Source organism: Mustelus asterias, chromosome 8 (genome assembly GCF_964213995.1).
Source record: "Mustelus asterias chromosome 8, sMusAst1.hap1.1, whole genome shotgun sequence".
In the NCBI taxonomy this organism is placed as follows: Eukaryota; Metazoa; Chordata; class Chondrichthyes; order Carcharhiniformes; family Triakidae; genus Mustelus; species Mustelus asterias.
In genome coordinates, this window is record NC_135808.1 from 1,056,206 (window position 1) to 1,080,019 (window position 23,814).

At 47.5% G+C, this 23,814-nt stretch overlaps 1 protein-coding gene across 1 annotated transcript in view; it reads left to right on the forward strand.

Annotated features, from left to right (window-relative positions):
• Nucleotides 1–17,987: 17,987 nt before the first annotated feature.
• The window catches only part of LOC144496739 (guanylate-binding protein 1-like), a 38,610-nt gene continuing 32,783 nt past the window's right edge, over nucleotides 17,988–23,814 (forward strand). Inside the window, exons 1-2 of the mRNA XM_078217251.1 lie at nucleotides 17,988–18,077; nucleotides 22,449–22,650. Coding sequence (XP_078073377.1) covers nucleotides 22,458–22,650 — 193 coding nt within the window. The 5' untranslated portion in view covers nucleotides 17,988–18,077; nucleotides 22,449–22,457. The remainder of the gene's footprint in view (nucleotides 18,078–22,448; nucleotides 22,651–23,814) is intronic.

Sequence of the window (23,814 nt, forward strand, 5' to 3'; positions counted from 1 at the left end):
GACTGGGATGTACCACAACGCTACAATACAAAGGTGTAACAACCCCACCCTAAGCCCAACAGCAACAAGTAGCACAACCCATCCCTAACCCAACAGCAACATATGTACATACTTGTAGTACTGGCCAGACCCTGGCTCAGTACTATCCAGTGGGAACCAACGATGGTTCACCACAATCTTATAATAGAATGACACAGCAGGCTTGAAGGGCTAAGGAGCCAATTCCCTAAGCCCCAAGAGTTGATGTGGTTGCATACACGATAGCCTGGAACTATGTATGGTGATGATGTAGACACCAATTTCTTTTCATCACAAGGCTGACCAGAAATCTCTCCCACTCGTGACACTTGGCGTGTGTTGGAAGGATTTACATGTTAATCATCAGCTAGTTTGGCCATGTTATGCATGCATTCCTTGGCCATCAGGTCCTGAGGGTGGGACTTGAACCCAGAGCTTCAGGCTCAGAGGTAGAAACACTCCTCACTGCGCGTCAAGAGCTCCCAAGGTGGCTTTAAAATTAAGAAAACCTTTAATAGAGATTTTGACGGAGATTTAGAGAGAATAGTTGGAATTATACCGCCCCACCCGCCATAGGAATTGGAGAGGGTGAGCATCAGTGGACCATGGAAAGGTCCATTGATCTCGGACGGGATCTTACGGTTTCAGGATGAGCGAGGCCATAAAATCCCACCCAATGTATATTCTTGTGGGGGAAGAGCAAAGCACTCTTCAGCCAGCGAGTGGTGAATCTGTGGAACTCCTTGCCGCAGAGGGCTGTGGGAGCCAGGTCATTGAGTGTCTTTAAGACATAGATAGATAGGTTCTTGATTAATAAGGTGATCAGGGGTTAGGTGATCAAAGGCAGGAGAATGGGGATGAGAAAAATAATAGCCATGATTGAATGGCGGAGCAGATTCAATGGGCCGAGTGGCCTAATTCTGCTGCTATGTCTTATGGTCTAAAACCAAAGGCCATCAATATAAGACAGTCACCAAGGAATTCAGAAGAAACTTCTTTACCCAGGGAGTGGGGAAACTGTAGAACTCGCTTCCACAGGGAGTGGTTCAAGTGAATAGTATCAATGTATTTGAGGGGAATCTAACCAAACAAATGAGGGAGAATTAGAAGTCCTTGGAAGCTTTGGGCATTGTCAGGAATACAGTGTTAAACTTCAAAAGGATTTAGAAAAGCTGGTGAAATGACTGGGAGAAATATCACTGGGACATTGAAAGATTGGGTTTTCTCCCCATTTTTCTTCAACAAATTTTATTTCGAATATTGGTGATGGGAATAATGGTTGTTTGACTGGATGGTTGGAATCATGTAATAAAATCTCACTGACCAGTCAGCCAACGCCTCAGTTTTGAATGCCTTGCCCCTCCCTATCGCTGTAATCGCCTCCAGTACCACAACTCTACAAGGTATCTTCACTGCTCCAATTCTAAAGCACCCCAGATTATAATTTTTAAAATACCTTTCATGGGATGTTAGCATTGCTAGCAAGGGCAGAATTTGTTTCCCATCTTGAACTGTGTGGCAGTTAAGAGTTAATTGGTGTGGGTCTGGAGTCACATGTAGACCAAACCAGGTAAGGAGAGTAAATTTCCTTCGTTAAAGGAACATTAGATAGATTTTTATTTATTTATTAGTCACAAGGCTTACATTAACACTGCAATGAAGTTACTGTGAAATTTTCTGAGTTCGCCACACTCTGGCGCCTGTTCGGGTCAATGCACCCTAACCAGCACGTCTTTCAGAATGTGGGAGGAAACCGGAGAACCCGGAGGAAACCCACGCAGACACAGGGAGAACCCACAAACACCACACAGACAGTGACCCAAGCCGGGAATCGAACCCGGGTCCCTGGCGCTGTAAGCAGCAATGTTAATCACTGTGCCGCCATGCAATTGGCAATGATTCCATGGTCATCGTTCGACTTTCTTTTAAATTACAGATTTCTATTGAATTCAAATTTCACCACCTGCCAAGGTGGGATTCGAACCCAGGCCCCCAGAGCAATATGCTGGATCTCTAGATTACTAATCCAGTGAAAATAACATTACGCCACCACCACGTCCCCGAATGTTTTACCACTGCAGGCCGTTCCTTCCTCAAGCTGCCCAGAATCCAGGCTCTGGAGTATCCTGTTTAAATCTCTCCACCCCTCTTGATTTCTTTAAGATGTTGCTTAAAACCTACCTCTTTGACTAAGGTTTTAGCCATCTCCTCCAATATGTGGCCTGGTGTCTAATATCGCTTTAAACTGTTCTGAAGCACCTTGATTATCATGAGACATGTTGTTAAGGTGATGTAAATGTTTGTGGCTGTCGATGCAGATGCATGCATACATGAAAATAAATGAATAACGTTGAGAAAGTGGGGGAATTCCTGAACAAATTGCTAATGCACCTCTGCTCTGACAGAGCTAATCAAAGTGAGGGGCAGCGATGGAGATGACATTGATGAAGAAAGAGATTTACTGAAGGTGTCTCCAGCCTCTGTTTGCCTAGTTTGTGATTCCATCCTGCAACTGAACATAGGGAGTAACGTCGTCACAGAGGATCAGTATTTCAACCACACCCTCCAAGTTGTGTTTTATATTTAGTTTCTTTCATTCGATTGAAAGGTTGGAATGTGGTTTCTGTAACAAGGAAAGGCTAAATTTGCTGCAACTGTAAAAAGAGATCTGTATTTCTCACAGCAACACCTGCCTGGACATTATTATTTGTGATGGCGAATAGCTTCGGAATCAGGTCAAGGAGGCCTTGCATCTATAAAGAAAGCTTGAAACAAGAAATGGCTCTTTGTCCCATCAAGCTCACTCCATACCACCCTCAAAGATGGGCCTGAACGTCTTAAGGTTTCTCTACTGCATTCACTATGTGGAATCAAACCCATCTATTAATATCCGCCTGTCACCTCGACAACTGTCTCAACAGGCATTGAGCCAATTTCCTGTATTCGTAATGTTCCATGGTCCAAAATCTTCCATAAGAACACAAGAGCTAGGAGCAGGAGTGGGCAATTCAGTCCCTCAAGCCTGCCCTCCATTCGATGCAATCATGGCTGATCTCATCTCGGCCTCATCTCCACTTTCCAGCATGTTCTCCATCACCCTTCAACCCATTACTAACTAAAAATCTATCTGCCCCCTCCTTAAATTCACTCAATGTCCCGGCATCCACCGCACTCTGGGGTTGTGAATTCCACAGACTCACCACCCTTTGAGAGAAGTAGTGTCTCCTCATCTCTGTTTTAAAACTGCCACCCCCTTATCCTAAAACCCAGAGGTCGTAGGCCATGACCCTGTATTTTAAAGGGCTCCCCTGGCATGAGACGGTGTCTGGGAGCCCAGCAAATACAGGATCACATAAAACATCTCCGCTAGTTTGCCTTTGAGCAGTTTGCTGGTTTCTAAGGTGAGTGCATTTTATTTTGAGTTCCGCTGTCTCCGAACCTTGGCAATGATCAGAAGTTGCATTCTTTCCAAACCAGAACAAGTTAACCTCTTATTTGCATGGAGGAGTTGTCTCGTTTTTGCATAGTTCCATGTGCCATTGGAGTGAGGGCAGAGGGTAGGGAATAGGGCCAGACCATTCCCCAGCTTCAATGGGGACTCCCTCAGGCAACTCCTGACATGAGAGGCTGATGTTAGCCTCTAGTAAGAGGAGGAAGCTGAGGGAGACACAGGTCGCCCAGGAGGAGGCGGCCGAGGAGGTCTGCAGTGTTGGGCTGCTCAGAAAGACATGATCCCAGTGTCACTGAAGGCTCAATGACCTAATGGTGGCAGCCAGGGTGAGTGAGGTTTGTGTAATCTTGTGCCAGTGTTCGTGACTGCAGGAGGAAAGTGACATTTGTTGGATTTCAAAGGCAGCACAATTGAACAAGGCCAAAGCTGTCCTGAACAACATTGTTGTGTATTTAAACCTTTGATTCAGGGTGGCTGGTTGTCAGAATGAGCGTATGATAGATGGGAACTGCATCCAGGTTGGCATGCATTGAGCTGATACTGGGTAGGTAGCATACAGTGGAACAATCTGAAATTGTTAACTCTTACACATCCTTTCAGGAGAAGCAAGACCACAATGCACATCTCTCTCAGATGCTCTATCTCTGGGAGATGCCCAGGAACAGGGTCGAGCACTCAGCAGCTGGGCAAAGGCCTCTAGCTCATAGGATTTTAAAATCGGGAGTCTGCTCATTAAAAGAAGCACTCGCAGCAGTAACAGATCCACTCACTGTTAAACTGAGTCTCAGAATCCGGCAGGAGTTTATAATCCCACCCTAACAACCTACCGGTTCAAAAATGGGGACCTCATATGGAATGAATCTGACTCTAAAGGTATATTATAGCGCTCTCGTTGTAATATGGCAGTCAATTGATCGTTAACAACCTTAAATACACTATTAATTGACATTTACGTAAATCGGGCGGGGCTCTGACTTTCAAGTCGGTCCAGCCGCCCATTATACAAAACTGGCATGATGAGGTCAGGAACACCTCCCAGCATTGCTACTACACATGTCCACAGGGTGGCACGGGAGCACAGTGATTAGCATTGCTGCTTCACAGCGCCAAGGACCCAGTAAACCTCCAGGTGCTCCGGTTTCCTCCCACAGTCTGAAAGACGTGCTGGTTAGGTGCATTGGCCGTGCTAAATTCTACACGAACAAGCGCCGGAGTGTGGCGACTGGGGGATTTTCACAGTAACTTCATTGCAGTGTTAATGTAAGATGACTTGTGACATTAATAAAATTTAGTTGGAAAGCTAACCTTACCTTCCCCTTTCACATCGAACTTCCTCAATTTAACACAGCATTTCATCACAGCAAACGCTGCACTGGGGACAAGAAAAATCCTGTATAAGGTTTAACCTGATGATTTTGAGAGCCTTTGTGCAAAACAAGCTGAGCTTCCTAGGCCTTTTTCAAACAGCTTTAATTGCTATCCTTCAAATTGAACTGGGTGTGATGCCTTCAGCACTGACTGAGAGGCACAGGTTCACTCAAGGATAACTGGAAAATCCAGTTGTCTGCATAACTGTAATGATCCGACACCCACTATTGATGGATGTTGCCAAACATACACACGCGAGCCTTTCAATCAAAGTTTAAATACTTGGCAACCTGTGACTATTTTTGTCTGTGTTTCTATTTATTCACAAGCTGTTTGCTCACAGCTGTCTACTGTAACCCAGGGTGTCATGTTTCAGCAAATGAAAAGCAAAATACTATGGACACGGGAAATTCAAAATGAGGTGGAAAATGCTGGATTAACTCAGCAGGTCTGGCAGTGTCCGTGGAGAGAGAAACAGAGTTAATGTTTTGAGTCTGTCCGACTCTTCTTCTTGACTATGGTTGTGCTTCAGTCCTCCCAGAAATTTCTTAATCCATCACCAATAATTATAACGGGCAGAAAATCAAGTGTCAGAGCTCCGATGCCCAGTGGGCAGTGCCACTTTGCCCCTTGGGCAGTGAGATAATGCATTTTGGAAGGTCTAATACAGATGGGAAATATACAGTGAATGGCAGAACCCTTAAGAGTATTGATAGGCAGAGGGATCTGGATGTACAGGTACACAGGTCACTGAAGGCGGAAAAGTAGGTGGAGAAGGTAGTCAAGAAGGCATACGGCATGCTTGCCTTCATCGGTCAGGGTACTGAATTTTAAAATTGGCAAGTCATGTTGCAGCTTTATAGAACCTTAATTAGGCTGCACTTGGAATATAGTGTTCAATTCTGGTCGCCACACTACCAGGAGAATGTGGAGACTTTGGAGAGGGTACAGAAAAGATTTACAAGGATGTTGCCTGGTATGGAGGGCATTAGCTATGAGGAGAGGTTGGAGAAACTTGATTTGTTCTCACTGGAACGATGGAGGTTGAGGGGCGACCTGATAGAAGTCTACAGGATTATGAGGGGCATGGACAGAGTGGATAGTCAGAAGCTTTTTCCCAGGGTGGAAGAGTTAATTACTAAGGGGCACAGGTTTAAGGTGCTAACGAGGTTGCAATCAGAATTTAAATATGGAGATCAGCTCCATGCCGATTTCCAGCTGCTGGAGACTCGCAGAGGCAGTGACGCTCAATGGGAAACCCGCTAACCGGCCTCCGCTTATGTCTCCCAGCTCTGTTTTCGAGGTTTGGGAGTGTACAACCGGCCACATATCTCGGGCGGTGAGGTTGGTTAGGAGGGTTTTGGAGGGTAGAGATGGCAGGGCTGTTAACTCGCAGGGAGAGAGCTGGTGGGGAGCATTATTCAGAGAGGCAATGTCCCATTCGAGAGAAGGGGGAATGGTTTGGCCCCTGTAGAAGGCAGGGGGGAAGGGGGGGGGGGCGGTGCGGAAAGTGTGGGGGGGGGGCGGTGGAAGAGTCTGGGAGGACTCATTATTGAGAAGGGAAGGAATCCACTTTTAAGGCATACCCGTGTAGAGGCTGAAATCTTCAGTTGATGAACGTCTGCCTTCTTGATGGTTCCTGAACCTGGGACGGGAAGTCTGGGCTGGCGAATTGGATGGGCGTCCAGTCGACAAGGCCTAAAGGATCTACAAAGATAGGATGGTGCGGGGTGGGGGAGGGATGTGCCTGTGAGTTCATGACTCAGCAGGTTAACTCTATTGGAGAGGCATGGCATCAATAAAGATACCTTTGCCTCTGAGATCATTGAAACATGAGTCAATTCTCCCATTTAGCTTGATAGCGGATCCAATTATATCCACTTACTCACCACTGATGTGTGTGAGTGCGACTGATTACTGATCAGCACTTAACCCTTCATACACTGACCTCCCAATTCTGTAGTTTCCCTTCAACATTTGCTGAGAGGGCGAACACATAAACTCTTCCTGACAAAGGGCAAAGGCTCAGCAGAGCGCCCTGTTCCATCAGGGGTGGGTATTGCAGCACACTTACAGGATCCCTTCTCCCTCCCCGCCTGGATAGGGTCATGCACAGGGCTTTAGAGTGACCCAAGGGGGCAGATGTCTGCGCCTCACATGAGAGCTCAGGGGACAGGAGGGTTTCTTGGCCACTCAGTTGTGCCGAGAGGGGAAAGGGTGGTGTGGGGCCTTGTCCATTCTCGGAGATTGTGATGGAAAGTTGCTCAATGTGATGACTGGCACAATAGTCAATGAGCATTGAGACGCTGCTCCCGGGGTGGTTGGGTAATGGATCAACTCATCGATCAATGTTCAATCTCTATTTCCTAAATCTGACATTCACAATGCCTGGGTTCAGTGGTGGCCCTGACCATTCTGGGGCATGGCCTCATTACCAAAGAGACTGGCATGGCTGATTTGTTCTCTCACTCAAAGGGAACCCCACCCACTGCGCTGGCAGCCTGGCAGAGAGCAGATGGAGGAGGCTGTGCTGTGCGGATCCAGTCTTTCAGTGGAAGATGGAAACAGTTGTCTCAGTGCCGTTCCATGAAGAAATCTTCTGATGGCAGGGAGCCATAGAGAGGTTGCACTAGTGAGAGTTGTTTCATTTACAGTGGGGGTTGCTGACTTACAGAGGTACCACACACCCGCGTCCACACTGTGCAACTGGATCTTTCTAACTCTATCGCTACGTCTTGGTGTATTCCCAGGATTCACAGCAGAGATGGAGGCAGCCTGCTGTCTGCCACACCTTGTTGTCTGAGATTACCCTGGCAGGCGTGCTCTGGAAGCCCCCAGCCTGCTCTGGAGGTGCTGTTGTGTGTTGGTGCCACCTTTCCTGGCCCTGGGGCTGGAGCAGATTTGGGAGTTGGATGGGCAGGGCACACCAGGAGTTGCCGGGGTGGAAGGCTCCGGACTGTGTATCAGTTTCTCCTCCTCCCCTATAGGTACTCAAGGTCCCCTGGCTTCCTGCCCTGATCAAGGGCAGCTGGATGTTCCATATATAGGCATCCTACTAACTGTCCTGGCTTGAGAGAATTCACACCTCTTTAACCTGTGATTATCCCTCTCCCCACGCACACTGTTTGTATCTGTAAAGACTTGATTACCTGTAAAGACCCGCATTCCAATCATTCTTCAAATTCCAATCTGTAATTATCTTGCAGTTGTGTCTCTGCCTATATTTGCCGTGTTTGTGGACCTAGGTCTACTCACCTGATGAAGGAGCAGCGTTCCGAAAGCTCGAGATTCCAAATAAACTTGTTGGACTTTAACCTGGTGTTGTGAGACTTCTTACTGGTGTAGGGTGTGGGTGAAAGATCTGGCACCTCTTCGATCTCCACATTCGTGAATTTATCGGAGCTGGAGTCTGGAGTGGACTCCTGTGTCTGGCTGCTGGAGTCACCGGGCTGCTCCCCTGATGTGTCTGCAAGAGAAGGGAGATTCCATTCGTGCATGGTGGGGGCATTACAACAGAAGAGACAGGATTCCTATTCGCTTGATATGGGTTATGGTGTTCTGAGTCCTCACTTGTTTTTTTTTGGCGCCCGCCTCTTCCTTGGCACAGGAGCGGCTGTCTTCCTCCCCGGCCAGCTGGAGGACACTCGTCTCGAACAGAGAGAGGATTTTAAACTCAGCCATTCCTCTGCCCATCTGCAATCGCTCTTTATTATGTACCAGCTTGTCCTGCAAGAAAACAGATGGGCAGAATGTAAACAAACCATGTGCCAGGGCAAATGATCAGGACGCCTGGCATGTGTGGGTGGTGAATGGGAGCACTGAGGTGATGAGGAGGTGAGTCTCAGGGCAGATGAAAAGGTGTGTGGGGGAGCGAGTTGTGGTGTCGCTTGAGATAGCAGTGTGTGAACTTCCTGTGGATGTGATGAGTGAGTGGGTGACAGATGAGAAGAGTGACTTACTCTGGCTGAATGGAGGAGGTCATTCATCCTCTCACGGCACTGGTTGCCCATCCTCCTCTGCAGGGAGCTGGCCTTTACCAGCACAGCCACAGCTTCTCATGCATAGTTGGTGACCTTGTTTGGGGGTCTCCTCCCATTTATGGATGCAAGAAGTGACAACGCTCCTCCGGTGAGGGAATCCTCCAGGAATCTTGGAGCTGACTTCCTTGCAGTCAATCTCTTAGTTGGACCCAGACGAAGTGGCTGGGGAGAGCTGGGATGAACTTTAAATGGAATGCCCCACTGACTGAGGTGCTCAGCTGATAGCAGGTGGCGGGTAGGGGGGGGGGGGGGTGGTGGGGGGTGGGTGGAGAGGCTGTGGTGGCCAAACCAATGAAGTGGCGTGAAACCAGTGAAATAAATCTTTCTAAGTGCCTAAAAATACCACGCAAAAACTTGTCAAAGCCATTGTCAGGCTGATCACCGCTCCCCCCCCCCCCCCCAACCCCGCCTCCTCACACCTCACCCTCCTCGCAACGACACTTAGCCAATTTCAGCAGTAAATTCCACCCCTGGTTTCTTTAATCTCTCCTGATTGTTTAACCCATGAAGTTTATGTATTCTGTTCGTAGTTCTCCCTGCGAGGTCACTATAGGTGTGGAGCTTACATCTGATCACAGTGACCCTAGATGTGTTATAGAGTCATAGAGGTCTACAGCATGGAAACAGACCCTTCAGCCCAACTTGTCCATGCCGCCTTTTTTTTTCAAACCCCTAAGCTAGTCCCAGTTGCCCACATTTAGGTCTAACCAGGAATTTGTACAGCTGAAACGTGCCTTCTACCCTCTTGTATTCTAATTCTCGAGATATAAATTATTGCGTTATTGTGTTTGATTAATTTCTATACCAGATTTAAGTATCCAGAGACCCCGGAGAGGATCCCACTGAGGGTGCACCCTCTGCCGCGGTTTCTAGCAGCGTGGGGAGGAATCAATGGGGAATGCCATTGACAGCATTGCAGGCCAATGGCAGCCTGCCTCCCGCTGTGAGAGACACGTCGCAGGAAGGCCAGATTCCCGCCCGTGTCTTTTTAGTTCTCCACAGTTTCGAACTTTTTGAAAGTACCCTGTTCTATCCATTTTGGTTCAGAGTGGATTACCTCGCATCTACCTACGTTACAATCCACTTGGCACAGTTTAGCTCATTCACGTCATCTGTCAATACCTGTTATTTTAAGTTGTTTACAGTCCTGCCTAACTTTGGCTATCTGATTCTCTGTGCCATCAGTTAATGCAGTGAACAGTTGAGGCCCCAAGACAGATGCTGAAGGAAATTGGCTCGTCACAACCTGCCAGTTCTTGTACCTACCTAGTTTCCAGAATATGTCTCCTTCACTTCTTCAATTTCCCAGCCCGTTCAATAATTTGCCTTCAATTCCTCGAGATTCAACTTCAGCTGCCAACATATTATGAGGCTCTTTATCAAATATCCACCCCCATAAAAAAATTACCATTCCCCAGTCCACTAATTTCATCAAAAAAATTCAGTCGGATTCATCAGGCCAGACACACGATTTATACAACCATGCTGACTCCCTTCCATCAGTGACTACAATGGTGTTTCAGTCACCCTATCCTGAATAATAGAAATTCACTCTCAACAGAAGCAAATAGCCAATACTTCCTTGTTTCCCTCCCATTCCCTGGCCGCCGCATCTTTTTTTGATGTGTCATGGAACAGCTGATTCCTGGAACAGTTCCAGAACAATAGCACTTTAGAACTTTACCACCCTGTTATCTGGCCAACTTGTTAGCTTTACAGTAATGACAAAAATAGATCATAGAAAGAAATCATAGAATACTGGTTTCTTGTCCTCTTCCAGTAATTCTTGTCATCAATAGAAAATAATTTCTGTTTTATTGGCTTTGAGATTAGGAGGCCTACAATTTTTTGATGAGAAATATTTTGTTCCTGTTTTTTTCTGGGGCCTGTAGGAAGCCCTGAGCACGGCACAGGCCTCAGCTTCTCACTGATTCCTGGCCCATTGCTCTCAGATTGTAATAAATTATCCAGATGCGCACATTGCTGTCATTTATTACCCATCCCCACTTACCCTGAGAATCATGGAATCATAGAACCCTCCAGTGCAGAAGGAGGCCATTCGGCCCATCGAGTCTGCACTGACTCTCTGATAGAACATCTCACCCAGGCCCTATCCCCGTAACCCCACATATCTATCCCACTCATCTCCCTAACCTATATGTCTTTGGACACCAAGTGGCAACTTAGCATGGCCAATCCACCTAACCTGCGCATTTTTGGACTGTGAGAGGAAACCGGAGCACCTGGTGGAAACCCACGCAGACACGGGGAGAATGTGCAAACTCCACATCCCCAAGGCTGGAGTTGAACCCAGGTCCCTGGCAGCAGTGAGAAGACAGAGGTTGTTTTCCTGAACCACCCTGGAGGCCAATTAGGAGTCAACCATGTTAGGCCAAAATCCTGGACCCCCACCTCCCTGACAGCACTGTGGGCGTACCTACACCTCAGGACTGCAGTGGGAAAAGGCAGCTCAATACCACCTTCTCAAGGAGCAATTAGGGATGGGCAATAAATGTTGGCTGAAGAAGCGATGCTCACATCCTGTAAATTAATTTTAATAAAGTTGGTGTAAGGCTGGAGTAACATATAGGCCCAACTGGGTAATGATGACTGAGTCCCTTCTCTAAAGGAATTAACCACGCTGCCTTTGTATGACAGCCCAATATCATCATGGCCACTTTTACTGGTATCGGGGAGGTGATGGCCTGGTGGTCTTATCACGAGACTGTTCATCCAGAAACTCAGCAAATGTTGTGAGGACCCGGGTTCGAATCCCGCCACGGCAGATGGTGGAATTCGAGGTGGCTTGCCATTGGCTGGCAGCGGGATCTTGCAATCTCACCAATATCGATGCCATTTTGTGTTATAGAAACTAGAAGCAGGAGTAGGCCATTTGGCCCTTCGTGCCTGCTTCACCATTTATTTCAATCATGGCTGATCATTAAAATCAATATCCTGATCCTCCCTTTCTCCCATATCCCTCGATCCCTTTAGCCCCAAGAGCTATAATTAATTTCTTCTTGAAGTCACACAACGTTTTGGCCTCAACTACTTCCTCTTGTAGTGAATTCCACACATTCATCACCCTCTGGGTGAAGAAATTTCTCCTCAGTTCGAAAAGGTTTACCCCCTTATCCTCAAACAATGACCCCCGAGTTCAGCATTGGGGACATTCTTTCTGAATCTAACCTGTCTAACCCTGTTAGAATTTTATAATTTCTGTGAGATCCCCTCTCACTCTTCCAAACTCCAGTGAGTATAATCCTAACCGACTTCATCCCTCCTTGCATAACAGACCTGCCATCCCAGGAATCAACCTGGTAAATCTTCGCTGCACTCCCTTTATAGCAAGGGCATCCTTCCTCAGACAAGGACACTAAAAGTGCACAGCAATGCAACCGGCGAACCTGCCCATGCTGAGGGTTGGGGGTGGGGTGGGAGGGGAGGGGGGGAGGGGGGGTGGGGTGGGCGCGAGGCAGTTCGCTGGGACTGGAAGATCCCACTGGTGGGAAGGGTGGGAAAATCCAATCACCTTAAATTTATCTCCTTCCATGACTGACCTTTTTGGAAATGTTATTGGAATTATATGATAGAATAGAATAGAATCATAGAATCCCTACAGTGCAGAAGGAGGCCATTCGGCCCTTCAAGTCTGTACGGACCACAATCCCACCCTGGCCCTATTCCCGTAACCCCCACATATTTACTCTGTTAATCAATACTCTGTTAGGATCAATTTGGATGGCCAATCCACCTGACCGCACATTTTTGGACTGTGGGAGGAAACTGGAGCACCCGGAGGAAACCCACGCAGACACGGGGAGAATGTGCAAACTCCACACAGACAATGACCCGAGGCCTGAATTGAACCTGGGTCCTCTGGGCGCTGTGAGGCAGCAGTGCTAACCACTACGCCACCGTGCCACACATTGTGCCACCATGCCGTCCCTTGGCTTAAGGAATAACATCCCAATTGACTTAGCAAGTACTTTTACTTGTTGCGCTAAGAAGTTTGCAATATATTTACTCAGTGGGAGCTGTAGAACAGAACCTATCTCAGCGCTAAGTAGAGAGGGAGCAAGTGACACTTGGCCTGTGATGTTGTTTGGTTGTGGGTGGGCTTGCAGTTTCTAATCAGGAAGCTGGTTGGAGTTACGTTGAGTCTGGAGGTGATGAAGGTGCAAGCAAGGAAAGGTACAGTTGGCACCAGGGCAATTCTGGCATGAAATATATCTAGTCACTTCACTGGGAGGGCTGACAGATCAGTCATTCTGAACCCCCTTCAGCAGGGAGGGGGATCAAAAGAAATACTTTGCTCTTAACCATAATGGATTTCCACAGACCTCCTGCTGTGAAACCAGAGTAATTTCATCGGAAGTGTGGTGTAAACATCCGAATAGGTTGCAGCAGCACAGGGATGGAATGGCCGTTGATTTCAAGGTGACTTTGTAGCAGTACAATCTAGAAAATAAATCAGGGTAGCTTCACTGGATAACAACCCATCCCGTTATCCCCCGCCTCGTTTCCTCATATTGACAAAAGGACCATTATATGGGATGACCGATAGTACATCGAAACGCAAGAAACCACTGAATCGTTTGAACCTGGCTCCACCACACTTCCAGCCAACGCATTCCAGACCCCAGCCACTCGCTGTGTGTGAGAAAGGTTTTTTCTCACATCACATTTATAAATTTTTCGCGGGTTTTCGAGTGTTCGGGTTTTTAGAAGTTTAGGCTCGTTTTAGAAAAGCGGAAGTAGGCCGCCCACAGGGCAATCTGGGAAGGCGTGTAGTTTTTTAAAAAAAGTGCGCGGGAGGTTTAAAAAGCAGGCCACAGTGTACAGCGGGCAGCGTCGGGAGCGGGCAGCGGAGTGAGTGGGAAGCAGAGTGTGAGATGTAAGGGCTTTGGCTCACAGGGCTTCGGGGGAAAGGGCGAGCAGGGATGAGTTTTAATTCTTAGTTTTTAATTCTTATTTACTTTTCTCTGTGTAGCTTGGTATAAGGGGTCAAATATGAGTGTGAAGCCAGTGTGTTGTTCCCAGTGTAGGATGTGGGAGGTCCTGGAGGCACCTGGCCTCCCGGACATCCACATCTGTGAGGGGTGTGTCGAGCTGCGGTTCCTGAGGGACCGTGTTAGGGAGCTGGAACTGCAGCTCGAGGATCTTAGGCTGTTAAGGGAGAATGAGGAGGTGATAGACAAGAGCTATCATCAGGTGGTCACACCAGGGCCACGGGTGGAGGCCAAGTGGGTGACGGCCAGGAAGGGTAAAGCTCGGGTAATTGAGAGCACCCCGGTGGATGTGCCCCTACACAACAAGTACTCCTGCCTGAGTACTGCTGGGGGGGACAGCCCGCCTGGGGGAAGCAGCAGTGTCTCCGGAGTAGAGACTGGCCCTGTAACTCAGAGGGCTAAGGAAAAGAGGAGGAAGGCAGTATTAATTGGGGACTTGACAGTAAGGGGGTCGGACAGGCGTTTTTGCGGAGGCAGGCGGGAGTCTCGGATGGTGGTCTGCCTCCCTGGGGCCGGGATCCAGGATGTCGCTGGTCGAGTCCCAGAAATCCTGAGGTGGGAGGGAGAGGAGCCAGAGGTAGCGGTACATATTGGTACCGCTGATGTGGGAAGGAAGGGGGAAGGGGTCAGGAAAAGAGAGCATAGGGAATTAGGGAGACAGCTGAGAAGGAGGAAAGCAAAGGTAGTAATCTCAGGATTGCTGCCTGTGCCACGGGAAGGTGAGGGCAGGAATGGAGTGAGGTGGAGGATGAATGCGTGGCTGAGGGACTGGTGCAGGGGGCAGGGATTCAGGTTCCTGGACCATTGGGACCTTTTTAGGGGCAGGTGTGACATGTACACAAAAAACGGGTGGCACTTGAATCCCAGGGGGACCAATATCCTGGCGGGAAGGTTGGCTAAGGCTACTGGGGAGAGTTTAAACTAGATAGGTTGGGGGGAGGGGATCGAGACGAGGTGACTGGGAGCGAGGAAGTTAGCTCGCAAACAGAGAAGGGTTATAGACGGTGCAAGAGGGAGGATGGACAGGGGACAGAGAAGGGGAGAGCTCAGACCAAAGGATTGAGATGTGTTTACTTTAATGCCAGGAGTATAGTGAATAAAGGGGATGAGCTCAGGGCGTGGATCGATGCCTGGAAGTATGATGTGGTGGCCATTACGGAGACTTGGATGTCTCAGAGACAGGACTGGATACTCCAGGTGCCGGGATTCAGATGTTTCAGGAAGGACAGGGAGGGAGGCAAGAGAGGGGGTGGAGTGGCACTGCTGATCAGGGATAGTGTCACAGCTGTAGAGAAAGTGTATGCTGTGGAGGGATTGTCTACAGAGTCTCTGTGGGTGGAAGTTCGGAGTGGGAAGGGGTCGATCACTTTGCTGGGAGTTTTCTATCGGCCGCCCAATAGTAACAGGGAGGTGGAGGAGCAGATAGGGAAACAGATCCTGGAGAGATGCAATAATAGCAGAGTTGTTGTGATGGGAGACTTTAATTTCGCAAACATAGATTGGAATATCCCTAGGGTAAGGGGATTGGATGGGGAGGAGTTCGTTAGGTGTGTTCAGGAGGGTTTCCTAACACAGCATGTGGACAAGCCTACAAGAGGAGAGGCTGTACTTGATCTGATACTGACCAATGAACCTGGACAGGTGCCAGATCTCTCAGTGGGAGAGCATCTTGGGGATAGCGATCATAACTCTATCTCCTTTGTGCTTGCATTGGAAAAAGAGAGGATCAGGCAAGCTAGGAAAGCGTTTATATGGAGTATGGGGAAATATGAAGACATAAGGCAGCAAATTAGAGGAGTAAATTGGAAGGAGGTATTCTCGGGGAAATGTACTGAAGAGAGGTGGCAGTTTTTCAAGGAATGTCTGTCTAGAGTTCTACAGGACAACGTTCCAAGCAGACAGGGATGTGTTGGTAGGTTAAAGGAACCGTGGTGCACGAAAGCTGTGCGGGACCTAGTCCAGAAGAAAAGGAAAGCATACAAAAGGTTCAGAGAGCTTGGCGAAGATAGGGATCTAGATGAGTATACGGCTTGTAGGAAGGGACTAAAGAAGGAAATTAGGAGAGCCAGAAGGGGTCACGAGAAGGCCTTGGCAGGTAGGATTAAGGAAAACCCTAAGGCATTCTATAAATATGTGAAGAGTAAAAGGATGAGACGTGAAGGAACAGGACCTATAAAAGGTGAAGGCGGGAAAGTCTGTATAGAACCAGTAGAAATGGCAGAGGTGCTTAATGAGTATTTTGCCTCAGTTTTCACAGAGGAGAAGGACCTGGGTGGATGTACTGCGGTGGACTGAAAAGATTGAGTATGTGGACTTTAACAAAGAGGTTGTGCTGGAATCTTTGAATGGCATCAAGATAGATAAGTCGCCGGGTCCGAATGGGATCTACCCCAGGTTACTGTGGGAGGCGAGGGAAGAGATTGCAGAGCCTCTGGCGATGATCCTTGCGTCATCGATGGAGACGGGAGAGGTGCCGGAGGATTGGAGGATTGCGGATGTGGTTCCTATTTTCAAGAAGGGGAATAGGGATAGCCCAGGAAATTACCGACCGGTGAGTCTAACCTCAGTGGTTGGTAAACTGATGGAGAAGATCCTAAGGGACAAGATTTATGAGCATTTAGAGAGGTTTAGTATGCTCAAGAATACTCAGCATGGCTTTGTCAAAGGCAGATCGTGCCTTACAAGCCTGGTGGAGTTCTTCGAAAATGTGACTAAACACATTGACGAAGGGAAAGCGGTAGATGTGGTTTATATGGATTTTAGCAAGGCGTTCGATAAGGTTCCCCATGCAAGGCTTCTAGAAAAAGTGAGAGGGCATGGGATCCAAGGGGCTGCTGCCCTGTGGATCCAGAACTGGCTTGCCCAAAGGAGGCAGAGAGTGGGTATGGATGGGTCTTTTTCTAAATGGAGGTCGGTCACCAGTGGTGTGCCCCAGGGATCTGTTCTGGGACCCTTGCTGTTTGTCATTTTCATAAATGACCTGGATGAGGAAGTGGAGGGATGGGTTGGTAAGTTTGCCGACGACATGAAGGTTGGTGGGGTTGTGGATAGTCTGGAGGGATGTCAGAAGTTACAGAGGGACATAGATAGGATGCAAGACTGGGCGGAGAAGTGGCAGATGGACTTCAACCCAGATAAATGCTTCGTGGTCCATTTTGGCAGGTCAAATGGGATGAAGGAGTACAATATAAAGGGAAAGACTCTTAGTACTGTAGAGGATCAGAAGTACCTTCGGGTCCGGGTCCATAGGACTCTAAAATCGGCCCCGCAGGTGGAGGAGGTGGTTGAGAAGGCGTATGGTGTGCTGGCCTTTATCGATCGAGGGATTGAGTCCGGGGATAATGATGCAGCTATATAAGACTCTCGTCAGACCCCACTTGGAGTACTGTGCTCAGTTCTGGTCGCCTCATTACAGGAAGGATGTGGAAAAGATTGAAAGGGTGCAGAGGAGATTTACAAGGATGTTGCCTGGATTGAGTGGCATGCCTTATGAGGATAGGCTGAGGGAGCTCGGTCTTTTCTCCTTGGAGAGACGTAGGATGAGAGGAGACCTGATAGAGGTATATAAGACGTTGAGAGGCATAGATCGGGTGGACTCTCAGAGGCTTTTTCCCAGGGTGGGAATGGTTGCTACGAGAGGACACAGGTTTAAGGTGCTGGAGGGTAGGTACAGGGGAAATGTTAGGGGGAAGTTTTTCACACAGAGGGTGGTGGGCGAGTGGAATCGGCTGCCATCAGTGGTGGTGGAGGCAAACTCAATAGGGTCTTTTAAGAGACTCTTGGATGAGTACATGGGACTTAATAGGATGGAGGGTTATAGGTAGACCTAAAAGGTAGGGATATGTTCGGCACAACTTGTGGGGCCGAAGGGCCTGTTTTGTGCTGTAGTTTTTCTATGTTTCTAATCACTTTAAATCTCATTTCTTTGACCATTAGCCCGTCTGTTAATGTCCTTCTGGGAACTGGCCCTAGCTGCCTCTCCCTAATTGCACTGTGCTGATAACTAGTATTTATTTTGTAATCTGTGTAGCATAACAGAAGGATCAATTTGCAGACTGTTTGCAAAATCTCCTTTCAGTTTCATTCTGAGAACAGTTTCATATTTCCTGCTTCCTCAGACTGCGGGAAACAGACAGTTCCTCGGCAGCAATCAGATTGAAAGCAGCTCTTTTCAGCTCCTGGAAGAAGGTAATGTTTAAATTTAATGAGGGGGAATGATCTGTTCTTGTTGTTTGTACTGTTTCTCTTCATGCACCAAGACTGGGTATTAACTGGAACAAAGACAATTAGTTTTACTCACTGGGTGTACAATATCGCTTTGTACGTTGCTCCCATTTGACAGAAGAATAATTAGCTTAGATTTCGTGGCTCTTTTACAACCACAAGACATTCTAAAGGGCTTTTACAGACAATGTGGTTGTTTTGACATGAAGTCATTGTTGTAATGTACCAAAATATAACAGCCAAATTTTGTAATTAATGAGAAAATCAACCAGGCCATCTTAATGTTGTTTCAGGGTGTGGTGGACTACAGTTGTGCCTTTGTCCTGCCTGGACCACCGTTGTGTGTTTGTCATGCCTGGACACATCCCCCGCCGGCTCCTCCCCTTGTCACCTAGTATAAAGGTGGCTGTCTCCCCCCCTTGTTCAGTTCGGGTCGGTTAACTGTTGGGATATGCTCCTAGTTCTGTAATGAATAAAAGCCTGCAGTTGTATTGGCACACAAGTAGTCTTTTGCCTAATTGATAGCGCTTCACAGGGTTTAATGCTAGCTTCAGGGAGAACTCTACTGCTCTTGTTCGGAATAGTGCTGAGAGACTTTTTTCCTTCCACTTGAGAGGGGAGACTGATGTCTGTTTAATATCTTATCCAAAATACGGCCCCTCTGATAATGTTGCACCGCACCGGGAGTGTTGGCCTTAGCAGGGCAAGGTATATAATTGGGGGAGGGGTAATTATGATGCGATTAGGCAAGAAGTAGGGAGCATAAGATGGGAACAGAAACTGTCAGGGAAAGGCACAAATGAAAAGTGGAGCTTGTTCAAGGAACAAATACTGCGTGTCCTTGATAGGTATGTCCCTGTCAGGCAGGGAGGAAATGGCCGAGGGAACCATGGTTCACAAAAGAGGTTGAATGTCTTGTCAAGAGGAAGAAGGAAGTGTATATAAGGATGAGAAAACAAGGTTCAGTTGGGTCCATTGAGGGTTACAAGTTAGCAAGGAATGAGCTGAAAAAAGGGCTTAGGAGAGCTAGGAAGGGGCATGAGAAGTCCTTGGCGGGTCGGATCTAGGAAAACCCCAAGGCTTTTTACTCTTAATGTGAGGAATAAAAGAATGACCAGGGTGAGGTTTGGGCTGGTCAAGGACAGTAGTGGGAACTTGTGCATGGAGTCAGAAGAGATAGGAGAGGCGATGAATGAATACTTTTCTTCAGTGTTCACCAAGGCGAGGGGCCATGTTTTTGAGGATGAGAGTGTGATACAGGCTAATAGGCTGGAGGAGGCAGATGTTCTGAGGGAAGATGTGTTAGCAATTTTGAAAAACCCGAAGGTCCTTAAGTCCCCTGGGCCAGATGAGATATATATCCTAGGATTCTTTGGGAGGCAAGGGATGAGATTGCAGAGCCTTTGGCTTTGATCTTTGGGTTCTCACTGTCCACGGGGATAGTGCCAGAGGACTGGAGAGTGGCGAATGTTGTTCCTCTGTTCAAGAAAGGAAATAGGAATGACATAGGCCGGTTAGTCTTACCTCGGTGGTCAGTAAGTTAATGGAAAAGGTCCTGAGGGATAGGATTCACGACCAATTAGAAAGATGCAGCTTAATCCGGGATAGTCAACATGGATTCGTGAAGGGTAAGTCTTGCCTCACAAGTTTGATTGAGTTTTTTGAGGAGGTGACTAAGTGTGTCGATGAAGGTAGAGCAGTTGATGTCATATACATAGATTTTAGTAAGGCATTTGATAAGGTCCCCCATGGTCGGCTCATGAAGAAAGTAAGGAGGTGTGGGATAGAGGGAAACTTGGCTGATTGGATAAGTAACTGGCTATCTCATAGAAGACAGAGGGTGGTGGTGGATGGAAAATTTTCAGACTGGAGACCAATTACTAACGGTGTACCTCAAGGACCAGTGCTTGGTCCTCTGCTATTTGTGATTTTTATAAATGACTTGGAGGAGGGGGCTGAAGGGTGGATCAGTAAATTTGCGGATGACACCAAGATTGGTGGATGAGGTGGAGGGCCGTTGTAGGCTGCAAAGAGACATTGATAGGATGCAGAGCTGGGCCGAAAAATGGCAGATGGAGTTTAACCCTGATAAGTGCGAGGTGATACATTTTGGTAGGACAAATTTGAATGCGGATTACAGGGTCAAAGGTAGGGTTCTGAGGAATCTGGAGGAACAGAGAGATCTTGGGGTTCATATCCAGAGATCTCTGAAGGTTGCCACTCAAGTGGATAGAGCCGTGAAGAAGGTCTATAGTGTGTTAGCGTTTATTAACAGGGGGTTGGAGTTTAAGAGCCGTGGGGTTATGCTGCAACTGTACAGGACCTTGGTGAGACCACATTTGGAATATTGTGTGCAGTTCTGGTCACCTCACTATAAGAAGGATGTGGAAGCATTGGAGAGAGTGCAAAGGAGATTTACCAGGATGCTGCCTGGTTTGGAGGGTAGGTCTTATGAGGAAAGGTTGAGGAAGCTAGGGCTTTTCTCTTTAGAGCGGAGGAGGTTGAGAGGCGACTTAATAGAGGTTTATAAGATCATGAGAGGGATAGATAGAGTGGACGTTCAGAGACTATTTCCTCGGGTGGATGTAGCTGTTACTAGGGGGCATAACTATAAGGCTCGTGGTGGAAGTCATAGGAGGGATGTCCGAGGTAGGTTCTTTATTCAGAGAGTGCTTGGGGTGTGTAATGGACTGCCTGCTGTGATAGTGGAGTCGGACACTTTAGGAACTTTCAAGCGGTTATTGGATAGGCACATGGAGCACACCAGAATGATAGGGAGTGGGATAGGCTGGTCTTGGTTTCGGAAAAGGTTCAACATCGTGGGCTGAAGGGCCTGTTCTGTGCTGTATGTCTAGCTTTATGCTTGAGTTTTTTGAGCAGGATATTCAGTCAGGTAGCATGGTCGGTGCAGGCTTGGAGGGCCGAAGTGCCCGTTCCTGTGTTTCTTTGTTCTTTGTGAGTGTATATCGTTCTCACTCGAGGGTGAAGGTGTCACCCATTGAGCTGCGTGCGACACCAGCTACACAGGTTGGGGTCATTTTGCAACATTGCTCTTTGGATGAGGATGAGTGGCCTGGGGACAACAGGGGGCCCAAGAGTGGGAGCCTCGGCTAATTTTATTCCCCCTTCCTCCCAAAATGTGTTGAAGGTTGCCATAGTCAGAGGATGTATAGGGGACTGAGACTTCGTGTGCGGGAACAATGCAGAGTGCTTAGCTTCAGACAAGGTGCAGACTATAATGAGTAGAGTGTGAGAGAACAGCAATTGAAACTGGGGGAGTTGATAACTATCTTGGTGACACAGAAACACAGAAACATAGAAACTAGAAGCAGGAGGAGGCCATTCGGCCCTTCGAGCCTGCTCTGCCATTCAATATGATCATGGCTGATCATCAAATTCAATATCATGATCTCCCCTTCCCCCATATCCCTCGATCCCTTTAGCACCAAGAGCGAAATCTAATTTCTTCCTGAAATCAGACAGCGTTTTGGCCTCAACTAATTCTGTGGTAGTGAATTCCACACATTCACCATCCTCTGGGTGAAGAAATCTCTTCTCACCTCAGTTCTAAAAAACTGTGACTCCTAGTTCTGGACTCCCCCACCATTGGGAACATTCTCTCTCAATCTACCCTGTCTAACCCTGTTAGAATTTTATAAGTTTCATGAGATCACCTCTCGCTCTTCTAAACTCCAATGAATCATAATCCTAACTAACTTAGTCTCTCCCCATATGACACACCTGCCATCCCAGGAATCAGCCTGATAAACCTTCGCTGTACTCTCTCTATAGCAAGGACATTCTCCCTCAGATAAGGACACCAAAACTGCACAAAATACTCCAGGTGTGGCCTCACCAACACCCTATACAATTGCAGCAAAACATCCCTGTCCCTATACTCAAATCCTCTCACTATGAAGGCCTATGGAGTATCCACCTCTCTCAATTTACACCCATTCAAGTAATAATCTGTCTTCCTATTATTGCTACCAAGGTGGATAGTGGGGTGGGATAGCGATAGAAGTGGACAAGGTGGTGGGAGGGAATGAAACAGTCTTGTTTAGGGTTGGCAAGGATTTAATCTTTGAAACTGAGATTAATAGGATATTAATTTATTTAAACATAACCTGGAAAATAAGCCAAGTCCCCATCATGGGTTGAGCTTTGCTGTCTCCGTATTGAGTGGGAATTAAAACTAAGGATCTTCCTGTTCTCAGCACTTGTCTCAGTGTTACACTGTCTCAGAACAATCAGAGCGGCTGTTTAGAAGTATCTTTCTTGGTCGAGATGTTCAGCGAATTGTGCCAGGTAACGGCTGCATTTTTTTCATTTCAGACTGTTAGAATGAATTCTGACACCTACATGCAGAATCCCATGTGTCTGATCGAGAACACTCAGCATGGGAAACTGGTGATCAATGAGGAAGCGCTGCAACTTCTCTCCAATATTAAGGAGAGGGTGGTGGTTGTATCTGTCGTGGGATTTTACAGGACTGGAAAATCCTACCTGATGAACCGACTGGCGGGGAAGACTCACGGTGAGATTCATGACCTGTTACCTCTGTGACAATCTAAGGGACGACTGTTGTGAGGGAGACAACGCAGTGAGTTAGTGAACTGCTCAATGGATATGATATTAGCATCGGATATTCAGTCTTGTGGTGAGGCTATGACTAATCAATTATACTTACAGCATCCGAAATAACTCAGTTCCCATTTTACCACCAGAATTGGAAGAGTGTGACATTTGCTGTAATTCCTTGTGTTGGAGAAAACCATTGCAGCATTATTCGGAATCTGATCTGCTGGCAGTTTGAGGGGGGAGGGGGAGGCAGTGGGAGTGTGAATTTTGGAGCCTATTCCAGCTGAAGGTGTGGCATACTAGGTATTGTCACTGGACTAGTAATGCTCTGGGGGAACACGGGTTCAAATCCCACCATAGCAACTGGTGGAATTAGACCATAAGACATAGGAGCAGAATTAGGCCACTCGGCCCATCGAGTCTGCTCCGCCATTCAATCATGGCTGATATTTTTCTCATCCCCATTCTCCTGCCTTTTCCCCGTAACCCCTGATCCCCTTATTAATCAAGAACCTATCTATCTCTGTCTGAAAGACACTCAATGACCTGGCCTCCACAGCCTTCTGCGGCAAAGAGTTCCACAGATTCACCACTCTCTGGCTGAAGAAATTCCTCTTCATCTCTGTTTTAAAGGATCATCTCTTTAGCCTGAGGTTGTGCCCTCTGGTTCTAATTTTTCCTACGAGTGGAAACATCCTTTCCACGACCACTCTATCCAGGCCTCGCAGTGTCCTGTAAGTTTCAATAAGATCTCCCCCTCATCCTTCTAAACTCTAACGAGTACAGACCCAGAGTCCTCAACCGTTCCTCATACAACAAGCTCATCATACCAGGGATCATTCTTGTGAACCTCCTCTGGCCCCTTCCCGAGGCCAGCACATCCTTCCTTAGATATGGGACCCAAAACTGCTCACAATGCTCCAAAAGAGGTCTGGACAAAGCCTTATACAGCCTCAGAAGTACATCCCTGCTCTTGTATTCTAGCCCTCTCGACGAGCTAACATTGCATTTGCCTTCCTAACTGCCGACTCAACCTGCACATTAACCTTAAGAGAATCTTGAACAAGGACTCCCAAGTCCCTTTGTGTTTCTGATTTCCTAAGCATTTTCCCATTGAGAA